Consider the following 13,861-nt stretch of genomic DNA (forward strand, 5'->3'; position numbering starts at 1 on the left):
TCACTGGGAGAATATCAGCTTCATGTTGAGTGAAAAAAAAGTGAAGCTGGAGAGGCATGGTGGAGCATGGAAGATAAGTGGCACAGAGTAATAGCATGTCCCTCCCAGTACCTCTGGCACTGCCCCTTGCTCCCTCCAAACCAGCAAAGAGCATGTTAGCCGGCTGAGGGGCTCTCCTTCACCCATCACTGCTTTCCAGAATTAGGAGTAGCTGCTGCGTCTTCGGCGGAGGAGGGAGGCCGGGGGCACTGGGGAGTCCTCTTGGTCGCTCTCACAGGCTCTCTGGATTGGAGGGGCAAAGGGTGACCCGATTGTGAATTCATACCAGGGATCCCCCTTGCCCAACTGGGGATAGTCAGGAGGGCTCAATCCCTGCAGGCCCATGCTGAGCCATTCAAGTTTGGGGTTCAGCTGGGGCCAAGTCCATATGGTTCAAGTGTGGATATACAGAGCTCAGGGTGCCAGACAGCTCCAGGAAAACAAGAAGGCTGGAGGGGACTGGGAGGGGAAGGTGTGGAGAGGTTGAGGAAGGGGTGGAGAGATCTCACCAGATCTTCATTCTCCTTGGTATGTACACAGAACAGACTCATTTTGCAGAGGTTATTACAGGAGGCGATCATGTGGTAGCTTTGCTAGGGTGGATGAAAAGAAGGAGATGAGGGTCTCCATCAGCCCCACTCCACTTTTCACTAATAGTGTAGAAAGAGTACTGGACTTTGAGGCCCAGAACCTGGGTTCAGATCTCAGATCCCACACTTAACCACAGGCAAGTCACAACCTCCAAGACTGCTTCCTGATCTAAGTGTGTCTAGCACTTGCCAGATATAACCCAGAGCGGTTATAGAAGGGATTCCCATGCCCATATCTAGTAGGGTGGATGTCTTTGCTAGTGAATGGGAATATCAATGGATTTAGAGGACCTGGGCTCAAATCCTGACTTTTCTGCTTACTTTGTCGCTTTTGGCAAGCCACTTAATTTCTCTGTCCTCAGCTTCTCAACTGTAAAAATGAAGGGGCTGGCCTGGATCATCTAAAATCCTTCCAGCTTTCACTTCTATAGTCCTTTGTAAGCTCCTCCCCCATGTGAGACACTGGGACCTTATGAACCTAAGCACTGGGCCAAACTCCCCAAGTCCCAGAAGCTAAGCCAACAAAGGGAAATGGGTATCTGTGTTGTAGCTCACCTTCTTCTTACGTTCAACATTGAACCTTCGGAAGTTATCCATGTTTATCAAGCAGGAGTCTCGGTTCCTCTCCTGTTTTATGGTCAGAGGCTAAGAACACAACAGGTGCTGGCTCCTCTAGCTGCCCTCTTGACTAGAAGACAGAATCACCACCTCCCTTGCCCATTGATTCAGACCTTGAGGCAGAGACCTTCAGCATTCCGCTTGGAGACCAATGAGTACTACCCTATATGCCTCATTAGGTTGGCACTGCCTAGCCCTGGGTTTTCAGGCTTAAATCATGAACCCACATTCTCAAATGTAATACCTTAATCCATGGGTGAAGGAGAGCTTGAGCTGATGTCATCCGTTCCCTGCCAAGCACAAAGATAGGGTTGGCAAAGCCCTGGGTCCCTGCCCCCATCATTTCTTGGCATTCTCTACTCCCATCAAGCAAACCTGCCCTTTCTCTGTCCCCATCACCACTTGCCCCTCTGCCCAATCCCATCTGCCAAGTCTATTCTCAGACAGGATAGTCACCCCCTGAAGGAATGGCCTTAATTCTTCTCTACCCAGCTCTACCCCCTCCCCTCTATGAAAGGACTATTGGATTTAGAGAAGAATTAGGCCTTAGATATCATCTAATCCAACTTCCTCACATTCCAGTTAAATTAAAATGAATATATATTATAATATAGATTATATTACACATAACATATATAATATAAAAATAATTAAAATTTAAAAAGAGTAAATGACTCACTCAAAGTCATCCAAGTGATAATTTATAAGTGGTGAAGTCAGGATTTGAATCCAGATCCTAATTCCAAATCCAGTACTCTTTCCATGATATCCTTTTATCTATCTATTCTACTCTCTAAATCACTAAGCCTTTGGAGATGGGAACAGGAAAGGAAATAAGGCAGTGGCTAAGATTGGAGCAGGAAGACTAAGATACACAGTTAATAGGAATCTAGGGATGGGGGATAACATTCAAGGGTAGGTGCTCATTGGATACTTGGGGTTAATAACCAGCAGCTGGTTGATGAAGTCCTTGGCTATGGCTGATGTGGAACTGAAGTGTGTGTCCTCATATTTAAAAATGCCTTTGGTGACATTGTTGATAGTCTCACTTTCCGTTTCACCCTGGAAAGGGGATATGCCGCTGAGCCTGCGGGGTCCACAGAGTGGGCATTCAGAGTGGGTACATCAGGGGAAAGGGAATGATCAAACCTTCCCCCAGGAGCCCAGAAAGCTGGGTCCAATTCACAGAATCTCAGAGTTGGAAGGGGCTCAAAGGCCACCTATCCAGGACTCAAACCAATTCACCCCAGGCTTCTAGTACTGCCCATGGACATGCTCAAGACCCATCTCCCCATCACCTCTCCCTTGGCCATTCCCCATCTAATCATATATCCTCCACTCCAGGGCCATCCCAACCTCCCTCCAGGGAATCACGGTTCCTCTTGACCATACTGACTGCTGGCAGGATGCCCTAGCTTCCCCAGCCCCTTTACTCTCACCCCATGGGAGAAGGGATTGGAAGGCAGCCCTCTGGTGTGTAGTGGTGGTGGTGGGGTAGTGGGAAGGAGGCACTCACAGAACATAGGTGATGACACCAACACTCCTAGAATAGAAGGAGAGTCTGGTTCAGAGAAAGGTGGCTGCTTACTCTCCCTACCTCCTCAAGCCACAGATCTTAATTCCAAATAAAAGGGGAAAGACAGGATATGGAGAGGATGGAGAAAAAGAGCAAAGAAACAAAGACAGTAGGAAATGAAGTGATGCCAGGAGGTAGGGGGAAGAGATAGGGGAGGAAAAGGGGAGAGGGGAGAATGAAAAATGGAACCAAAGTTGGAGGAGGAAGAGAAGAGAGAGAGAGAAGGGAGAGAAACAAGATGGGGCAAAAAGTGACAAAAACCCAGCTTTAAGAAAAGAGAAAGGGAAGAAAAAAGGCTGAAGGTTCAGAAAAAGAGAGAGTTTTCCAAGCAGAAGAGACCCCAACTCCCTCCCTTAGTCCTCCCCAGCTCCCTCCCCTACAGTCTCTTTCTAGCCCATAGCCCTCACCACATGTCTGCTACAACAGAGAGAGGTTCCAACTTGATCACTTCCGGAGCTGAAAGGGGAAAGCGCTCATCCTGAGGGAGCCAAGGGTGGTGACTTCCACCCCTGGTCCCCATGCCGCCCTGCAGCTGGGCTCCTGAGTACCTGGGCTATCAAGCCCTGGCAGGTCCCAGACTGGAATTCCTATACAGAGGAAGATTTGTAGGAAGGAGGAAGAGCTAAGACCATGGAGGGAATGGGAGAGGGCCAGATAAGGTCAAGTGGGTAATAGTATATCTAATGGAGGATAAAGAGAGAAGGACTGAAACTGCCAGGAGGAGTGGTGGCTAGATAGCTAGGGGAAACATGAATGATGAAATAAAGCTGATAGAGGAAGAAGCTCCACTGAAATTCATATCTCAAGGGAAATGAAGTCTTAATAAAGGAGATGTAGAAGACTAAAGATTGAGGAAGGTGAGCTTTAAAGCAGCAATAAAACATTGCAATAAGACAAGGGGCTAGGGGAAGGACACCCTAACGAAGGGCAAGGGAACTGCTGAAATAACTGCCAGAAAGCTCCAACCAGCGAGTATTTAATAAGGTGAAGACAAATGGGCTCTGGGAATTTGAAGGTAGAGCTAGGATGGAAACCCTGGGATCCTAGAATCCGATCTCTCTACCTACCAATATACTCAGGAACCCCACACCGTTTTTGGAGGCACGTGTTTTTCTCAATACTCTGGGCCATCTCGAAGCCAGTTATCTTGATGTTAGGTTTAATATCTTTCTGCTGTAGCATGATGATCTCAGGCTAGGGAGAGGGAAAAAGAAATTCTTGGCCAGCTCTCAGTTCCTGCTTCACCAATTCAAACTTAATCACCCCAGACTCAATACCTGCTGTTGCCATAGGGGGTGGGTAAAGTGTAAGTATCATTCACTATGACCTCTTATATCCCAGCTCCTGCTCCAATCCAACATCTAAATCTGTGATGTCTCCCATAATATTAAAAGCTAATACATATTTGCATGTATATATATTTTTTCTCAAAGCCGTCATCTAACTCTGGATTTCCGGACTCCTGCTCATTCCCTTATTTCACCACTTTTGATATTCCAGTGATAGCAAACTTTTCCCTTATACCCATTCTAAATAAGGAACTTTTTTTTGTTTTTGTGAAATTTGAGGGTAGCCTCTGTGACTGATTAAAGTATACTGATTTTGTGGTGATGGGCGTGGTCTTATTTTCTTGTTTTTATTTCATGGTCCTTTGATGGAAAGCAAGGTTAAATATCAAGTTCCCTAATGGATTATATAGTACTTTATATAGATGGGAGTAACATAAGCCAGCCACAATATCAAGGAGAATGCACAATTTGTTGAAAGTGAATGAAAGAGGGGACCAGTGAACTCAGCCCAGAAAACCCAGATGAGTGAATCCCAAATTAGGTTTAGTTGTGCTTCTGGAGGCAACAAAAAATATTAATTCACAGAACACTTGGTCAACTCATCTCATAGTGCTGAGGAAGAACAAAAATAAAACCCCAAAAACTCTTATAAAGACCAACTTAGAGTATGCACCCATACCTCTTGCAGTGGATGGAGTACAGAAATCTATGAAGTACTGTCAAAGAACTTCCAAATCAGGACATACCACATACAGTATATAAAGTGACTTGTAAATCAAGAAAACTATGTCGTGAAATATGTTTAATAAATGAAAGAGGCCAAATGCTTAAGGGAAGTTCAGAACCTGTATATCACCTTCCCCAGGGGAACACCTGTCTTGACAATGACCCATACAGAACAAAGAACAGCTCAATCTGACTGTAATTTGGTGCTTGGCTTGGCTTTGATTTTGGTCCAGACTTGTTCCTTCAAGTGTGAAGGGAATTCCTAGGCAAGAAACCTCTTCCACCAATGCAATCCTGGAGGAAGTTAGTATTTGTTAGAGAATTTGAACCCAGATCTTCTTGACTCCACAAGTATTCCACTATACTAAATAGTACCTTTCATTATAACCTGAAAATGCACCTCAAGGCTCTAAAGCCTCCTTTCCTATAGTATAACTGATTCCCACAACCCCTGACCACTCATAGGGTAGAAAAAGAATGCTCCCTTCTTGCACTACTCCTATGCACTCTTGAATGCCATAAAGAGTTATGGTGAGACCAAATTATTTGGCTTCTCCTTCCCCCAAGGTCTGGGCAATAATCTCCCATTCTGAGGCACCTAGGTGGTAGAGTGGATAGAGTGCCAGGCCTGGAGTTGAGAGGACCTGGGTTCAAATCTGAACTCAGACACTTCTGAGCTAAATGACCCTGAGCAAAAGTTACTTAACCCCAGTTGCCATTCCCACTCTCTCCCTTTATAGGCTCTTTGGACTTCCAGTCTCTGAAGCATGTCAATTGGAGGGCCCACAGTCAAGAAGTTCTTTGGTTTCTGCAAGTCTCTGGCTTTTCCAGCATCTCTTTATAAAGGGGGTGATTCATTTCAACTGCACTCTTCAAAGTACATCAGTATATCTTAGGCAATTACTTTTAAATGTCCTGGGCAACTTCCCTTCATACTTTTTTCTTTCTTTCCTTTTTCTAAATGTTCACAATCCATCTCTTTAATAACATGTAGAATTTTATCAGCAATCAATCAAGCTCACCAGTATATAATTTACAGTATCCATTTTCTTCCCTGGAAGATTCAAAGCCAAATAACATTTGCCCTTTTCCAGTACTGCAGCACCTGTCTCAACAATCATTGAGATCACTGACAGCACCATCCCATCTGCTAGTTCTTTCAGTATCCTGGGATGTAATCCATACAAATCTGGTGACTCAAATTCATTAACATAGGAACTCTTATCTATTTACCTTGAGTTTCTGTTTCTTGTTAACCATTCTTATTTCCATCCTTTACAGTCTAAAAGACCTTTCTCCTTGGCAGAGAAAACAGAAGAGTTAGATGGTCTTGCCTTCTTTCTCTACATTGTCCATTAGCATTAGTCCCTCTCCTTGAGAGGAAATCTTGCTTCTTCTTTGATCATCATTCTCTTGCTCCCAGCATAGCTTTATAAAAGTCCTTCTTGTCTTTTTTCATAGCCAGTCTCAAATAATTCTGAATTTTAGCATTTCTGACTCTGTCCTTAAAGGCTCTGCCACTCTGTCTTGCTTCTTTCATCTTTATATATCTTGTGTTTTTATTTTCATAACTTTAAAATGTTTTTCTACAATCAAGTGTTTATTTTTTGCCTACCACCCCCATACTCCTGCAAAACACATACACACAGAAGGGGTAGGGGATATGAATGCAAAACCCCTGCATCATATAATCATATTAAAGTAAAACAAATTCCCACATTGGACATGTCCAAAAATATGTTTCTCATTATGCTTTTTCAATCTATCACCTCTCTGTCATGAGGTGATCAGTAATGTTCATTATTAGTCCTCTGGAATAAAAATTGATCATTAAATTAATTAGAATTCTTAAGTCTTTCAGAATTAGTCATTTTTACAATATTGATGTTGCAATATTATAAATTGTTTTCCTGGTTCTACTCACCTTATCCTGCATCAACTCAAACAAATCTTCCCAAGTGTTGCTGAAACTATACACTTCATTGTTTTTTACAGAACAATAGTGTTTCTTTACATTCATGTAACAGTTTGTTGAGCCATTCCCCAATTGATGGATAGTCACAGTTTCCATTTCATTGCCATTGACAAAAAGTTGCTATAAATATTTTTGTACATATAGGACCTTTCCCTCTTTCTCTAATCTCGTTGAGGTATTGGCCTACTAGTGGCATTCTGGATCGAAGTTTCTAAACAATAGGGCATAATTTCAAATTGCTTTCCAGAATGGCTAGACAAATTCCAACAGTGAATCAATGGTGTTTTTCCATAACTCTTCCAACACTTCTTTTTTTTTTTCAATCTGATGGGAATGAAGCATAGACTCAGAGTTGCTTTCATTTGTGTTTCTCTATTAGTGATTTGGAGCATTTTTTTTCTATATGCCTATAAATAACTTGAGTTTCTTTGAGAAGTTTGTTCACATCCTTTGACCATTTACAATTGGGAATAACTAATTCTCATAAATTCAAATCAGTTCTTGAAATTTAGTCTAATCTTGAAAATTAGACTATCTAAAACTTACCATAGAAGGCAACTGGGTAGCTCAGTGGATTGAGAGCCAGGCCTAGAGGTGGGAGGTCCTAGGTTCAAATATGGCCTCAGACACTTCCCAGCTGTGTGACCCTGGGCTAGTCACTTAACCTCCCCCCCCCCCCCCTTTGCCTAGCCCTTACCACTCTTCTGCCTTGGAACCAATACACAGTATTGATTCCAAGACAGAAGGTTAGGATTTAAATAAATGAATGAATGAATGAATAAATAAAGGAATGAATGAATGAACAAATAAATAAATAAATAAATGAAGCTTGCTACAGAGATTATTTCTCCAATTATCTGTTTTCCTTCTAGTTTTGACTGTATTAGACTTGTTTATGCAAAACCTTTTTAATTTTATATAATGTAAATTGCCTATCTTTTTGATCCTCTCTCCTCCCCTAATCCATAGGTCTGAAATGTAATTTCATCATTGTTCCTCTAATTTGTCATTTAACCGTTAGTATCTTGATCCCATGTATATTTGGAACTTATCATGTTACATGTGTGAGGTATGGTCTAAATAGCATTTCTACCAGACTCCTATCCAGTTTTCCCAGCAGTTATCTGTCAACTAGTGAGTCCTTACCCCAATAGATAAGGTTTATTGGGTTCACTGAACATTCCTTTTTACTGACCAATCTATTTTTAAAACCAGCATCAGACTGTTTCAATTATTACTATTTTGAAGTATAATTTGAAAACTGCTACTACTAGGTTCCCTTCCTCCCCACTTTTCCTCACTATTTCCCTTGAGATTCTTAACCTTTTGTTCCTCCAGACTAATATTATTTTTTCTAGTTCTATTAAAGTAATATAATTACTATAAAATAATGGTATTTGATTGTTATGCAATGAATAAGTAAATTAATTTAAGCAGTTCTATCATTTATAGTGTTTCAGCTTAACTCTGAACAATCAATATTTCTCCAATTGTTTATAAATGTATTTTTGCAAATGTTTTTTGGATAAGATTCACACAATCCTTATATGTTAGTAGTTAAACTCCCAAGTATTTTATACATTCTGTAGTTATTTTAAATAGAATTTATATTTTGCTTCCTGCTAGGTTTGATATTATATAGAAATGCTAATGATATGTGAGGATTTCTTTTTTAACCTGCAACTTTGTTGAAATTATCTCAATTAATTTTCAGTTGACTCTCTAAGGTTCTTTAAGTACAGCATCATATCTCCTGCAAAAGCAATAATTTTGTTTCTTCTTTGCCTAGACATGTTCCCTCAATTTCTTTTATATCTATCATCTATAGTTCTAATGTTTATACATGTTTATCTATATGTTTATAGCTATCATCTATAGTTCTATGTTAAATAGAAGTGATAACAATGAACAATTTTCCTTCACTTCTGATCTTATTGGAAAGAATTCTAGAATTGATCTTCATTACATATATAATGCTGGTTGTTGGTTTTAGATACGTATTATTTTTCATGTTAAGGAAAAGTTCAGTTATTCCTTCAGTTACTAGGGTTGTCTTTTTTTCAGAAATAAGTGTTATATTTTGCCAAGAAAGCTTTTATTGGAAATGAAATTATTTTTTATTAATATGGCAAATCATGTTGATCATTTTCCTAATATGAAACCAACCCTGAATTCCAAGTATGAAATCAATCTGATAATAGTGTATCATCTTTGTGATGTAGGTAGCCTTTTTGCAAGTATTTTATTTTAAAAATTTGCTTCAGTGTTCAATAGGAGTATTAGTCTATAATTTTCTTTGTTTTGACTCTCCCTAGTTTAGGAATCAAGATAATTTTTGCATCATGAAAGGAAGTTAATAGGATTTCTTCTTTTGCTTTGTTTTGTTGTTGCAAAGAATTTGCATATTACTGGAATTGTTCTTTCTTGAATGGACTGTTATTTAGTCTCTCATTGATATTTAATATTCTTCAATGACTCTTTTATCTAACATAATTTTTATTATGTTGTAGTCTAGCAAAGAATGTGTTTAATATAATTTTCTTCATTTGTGATGCCTTAATGCCCTGATGGACAATTTGGAATTTGGAACTTTAGCTTTAAAAGACTGACTGCCCTTTGATCCAACCATTCCACTGTTGGGTTTATACCCCAAGGAGATAATAAGGAAAAAGACTTATGCAAAAATATTTATAGCCACACTCTTTGTGGTGGCAAAAAATTGGAAAATGAGGAGAAGTCTTTGATTGGGGAATGGCTGAACAAATTGTGGCATCTGTTGGTGATAGAATACTATTATGCTCAAAAGAATAATGAACTGGAGGAATTCCATATGAACTGGAAAGACCTCCAGGAATTGATGCAGGCGAAAGAAGCAGAACCAGGAGAACCTTATACACAGAGACAGATATGCTGTGGCATAATTGAATGTAGTAGACTTCTCTACTAGCAGCAATGCAATGATCCAGGACAATTCTGAGGGACTTATGAGAAGGGATGCTATCCACATCTAAAGAAAGAACTGTGAAGAAACAAAAGAAAGAAACAGTGAAGAAAAACAACTGCTTGATCACATGAGTTGATGGGAATATGATTGGGGATGTAGACTCTAAAAGATCACCCTAGTAGTAGAAACACAGAAGAAAAACAACTGCTTAATCACATGGATTGATAGGGATATGAATGGGGATATAGACTCTAAACAATCACCCTAGTGCAATTATTATCAATAATATGGAAATGGGTCTTGATCAATGACACATGTAAAACCCAGTGGAACTGCACATCAGCTATGGGAGGGGGTGGGAGGAGGGGAGGGAAAGAACATGAATCCAAGTATTCATAGAAAAATATTTTAAATTAATTAAAATAAAATATTTAAATAAATAGATAAAATAAAATAAGAGCTCACCCTAGTGCAAATATCAATAATATAGAAATAGGTCTTGATCAATGACACATGTGAAATCCAGTGGAATTGGGCATTGGCTACAGGAAGGGGTGGGAGGAGGGGAGGGAAACATGAATCATGTAACCATGGAAATTTTTTCTTAATTAATTAAAGGTTTTTTAAAATGAAGAAAAAAACTTTTAAAAAAGTTACCTCTCCTCCCAGATTTATTCCTTTTGTATAGATTTCTACATGCACAACCTGATTAGGTGAAATAAGTTCCTCCATGGCTTTCTTCTTCCAAATCATCAAAACCTGACAAAACCACTCCCAATCCCTCTATCTCATTTGATTCCTCCTATGACCATTGATGACATTTGGGTTCTGAAGGGATTCTCACATCATTCCCTATCCCCATGAGAAGGTAAACAGTTTCTCTTTATAAAGTCTTTTCTGATTAGTTTTATTTGCCTTCTTAAAAGTTTCTCGACTCATATTCATATTTTAAAATTTCTATTTCACCCTATTCTTTTCCTCAAGATTTCTTGAAATTTCCTCTATTTCTTTGTAGGTAATTTTCCCCTTTTATATAATTATGCTATTTTGCTAAGTATGTCATTCTTGGTTGTAGATCATTATCTTTTGCCTTTTAGAGACTATATAGTACCTTGGTTCTTGGGGTGTATGGGGTGCTCAGGGAGGAGTAATATCTTTGGTATGGAGGGCTTGTCGTGCCCTCCTAGGGCAGCTCTCCAGCCTCTGACCCTCACCTGACACCCAGCTCTCACTTGTGGCTCCTAGTAGCTGCTAGCATGCGGCAGCGGCCACACCCCGGGCAACGGCTTCGACAGGCCGGCTAAACCTTGTGAGGGTAGCCATCGGGTCGTCATGGACCCCTGGTGAACTAGGGCTTTGCTCACCCAGCATGTGAAGACTGTTTTGGAGGAACAGGTGGAAGAAACCAACAAGAAGGTTCAACAGCTGAGATGGCGATACAGCAAGGCACTGTAGAGTGCTTAGGGCATGTTGGAGCACAAAAGACAACACGGCCCTCCAATGCAGCTGAGGAAGTCTCCAGTTGTAATGACTTTTCGTGCCACTGGACCCAGGCTTCCAACGCTGAGAGAGTGGGACTGTCTCTGTGCATCAACTTTTCCACTTAAATCTTCATGCACAAGTGTCTTTGTGCACAAAAACTCACAAAAACAATCGTCATCCTCAGTTACCGAGAGACTACTACCACCTTGGTTCTTCAGTTGTTTTTTTTCTTTTTGCTGCAAGTATTTTTTCTTTGATATGGATCCTACACATTTTGGCAATCATTTTCCTGGAAGTTTCCACTTGAGAATTTCTTTCAGGAAATAACTTATAGATTCTTTATGTCTTCACCTTGCCTTCTGCTTTAAATATGCTTGAGCAATTTTGTTGTATAATTTCTTGAAATCCAGCATCTTTTTTTGATGTTGTCTTTGAATTAGTTCAGTAATTTTTAAGTTAGTTTCTCCTTGATCTATTTTTCAGGTCACTTGTTTTTGCTATGAGATCTTACATTTCCTTCTTTTTTTAATCTTTTGACTTTAATATTTCTTCTTGTATCCTATAGTCACCAACTTCTATTTGGTCTATTCTAACTTTTATAGAATCTGTTACTTGGCTAAGGTTTTATACCTCTAGTATTAAGCCAATTCTCTTTACAAGTCTTTTCCATAGCTTCCATTTCTTTTCTAATTCTTTTCTCTATCACTTTCATTTAATTTCTAGCCAATCTTGTGAGAAAACTACTTCCTTTTGAGGTTTTGCTTATAGATATTTTGAAGTTATTTTCCTCTTCTGTATTTATTTCTTTGGTATTTCTGTTATAAAAACTTTGTCTTTGTCTTTTTTTAACTTATTTGGGGCTTAAAGTCTCCCCTCCTCTGGAGATCAAACTGAATTGAGGTTCTTTCCTTTATCCCAGAGTCCAAATCACCCTCCAATATTGACGCCTTTTTCTTCCTGGCTTTTTTTTTTCTTTTTGGACCTGTGCTGAGATTCTTCTCCTCACCCTGGTGGCTAAGACCAATGTCCCTCCTTCTTTGGTGATCCAGTTTTAAGCAATGGCACCAAGGGGGGTAAATCACATGGTAATCACCAATTCAAGTGGTAAGGAGAAGAGCTGATGAGCTGTACTGCTCCCTTCTACTCTGTTATCTATTTCTTTTTAAAATCTAAGTTGGTTTATGAGTTCTATCTGTAACCAAAAGGGCCTCTTTAGGTTGCTCCCCCTTTCTTTCCTCATCAAAATAGTTTCTGCCTTAAGAATTTCATTCTTGTAAGCATCTTGTCTTTCTTGGGCTTATGTCACCAGACGGATTATAAGTTATAGTTTCCTACCAACCCTTTCTCTGAAAGTTTGAAATATCTGACCCAAATCTAGGGTATATAATATTAGGTTGTCCCCAGTTTTCCTCTCCTTTCTTATTACAAATCCTCATAAAATGATCATATATCCCCAAGAATCTAATCACTTCTACTTCACTAACCATTTCTTTCTTATTAGTTAGAATCAGGTAGCAAAATAAGTTCTCTATATTGCTTTCTCTACCTTTTGTAGATTGAATTATCATTAAGACAGCCTAAGAATTTGTGAGCTGCTCTATTTTTGGAACATACTTAATGAAGTCTTCTATCACTACTATGTCATGCTTCCAAGTTAAGTTTATAATTTGATTCCTAAATTCCATAGATGGATAGATAGATAAGACAATGGAATACTAGCAAGACAATATTACTTCTGTTTCTCCCTCTGTTTATCTTTACTCAGATACTTTCTAACATATGTGTCTATACTCTTCTATCATTTCATCATATATGCAAGTTCTTTTTTTTAATAATCCTTACCTTCAGCCTTAGAATCAATACTATGTATTGGTTCCAAAGCAAAAGAGTGAAAAGGGCTAGGCAATGGGGGTTAAGTGACTTGCCCAGGGTCACACGGCTAGGAAATATTTGAGGCCAGATTTGTACCTAGAGCCTCCCATCTCTAGGCCTGGCTCTCAATTCACAAAGTATGCATTCTTAATCTACAATGCCACCATCATTTACTTATACACCCTATTTAATGCTTAACACAATACTTGGTTCACAATAAATGTTTACTGAATGAACAAATGAATAAGTCATATTTTACTGCAGAAAGCTTGGTGTGAGACCCAATTAAGCAAGATTATACCAGATCAAATACCTTTAAAGATGAAGGACAACATAAGAAAAATAGATCAAATCTGTTAGCATTTCAAACAATTTTCCTCATCAATGACCGTGACATCATAGGTATAAAGCTAGAAAAGACATCAATGGCATCTAATTCAATCCTATCATTTTACAGATAAGGAACTGAGACCCAGGGAGATTAAGTGTCTTACAATCAGTCAGAATTCACTTCATTCACTGTATCATACTGCCTCCTTAAAAACAAGCACCTTAAGAGAGATGCCTGATGCACAAGGAGATTAAGTGGCATATCTAGGGTCACACAGTAGGTGTAGTAGTAAGTAGTAAGTAGGAACTAACAGCAAATCTTCCTTTCTAACCACTATGCCATGATCATTTATATCTTTAGACTCTAACATCTCAGTCTCTGGTATACTTAAAAAAAAAAAGGAAATGGGAAAGGGAATG

The 13,861-nt window shown here is 39.3% G+C and overlaps 1 protein-coding gene across 5 annotated transcripts in view; it reads right to left on the reverse strand.

Annotated features, from left to right (window-relative positions):
* LOC100023666 (death-associated protein kinase 2-like) overlaps positions 1-13,861 on the reverse strand; it is a 20,956-nt gene continuing 7,095 nt past the window's right edge. For 4 of the 5 annotated variants that reach the window (XM_007482094.3, XM_007482096.3, XM_007482095.3 and 1 more), the window contains 8 exons: positions 3,891-4,017; positions 3,231-3,279; positions 2,764-2,790; positions 2,182-2,334; positions 1,492-1,537; positions 1,185-1,274; positions 549-632; positions 1-282 (listed from right to left, as the gene is read on the reverse strand). In XM_007482094.3, coding sequence (XP_007482156.1) covers positions 202-282; positions 549-632; positions 1,185-1,274; positions 1,492-1,537; positions 2,182-2,334; positions 2,764-2,790; positions 3,231-3,279; positions 3,891-4,017 — 657 coding nt within the window. In that variant the 3' untranslated portion in view covers positions 1-201. The remainder of the gene's footprint in view (positions 283-548; positions 633-1,184; positions 1,275-1,491; positions 1,538-2,181; positions 2,335-2,763; positions 2,791-3,230; positions 3,280-3,890; positions 4,018-13,861) is intronic. The other variant, XM_007482097.3, reaches the window with a different exon arrangement.

This window comes from Monodelphis domestica, chromosome 2 (assembly GCF_027887165.1).
Source record: "Monodelphis domestica isolate mMonDom1 chromosome 2, mMonDom1.pri, whole genome shotgun sequence".
Lineage (NCBI taxonomy): Eukaryota > Metazoa > Chordata > Mammalia > Didelphimorphia > Didelphidae > Monodelphis > Monodelphis domestica.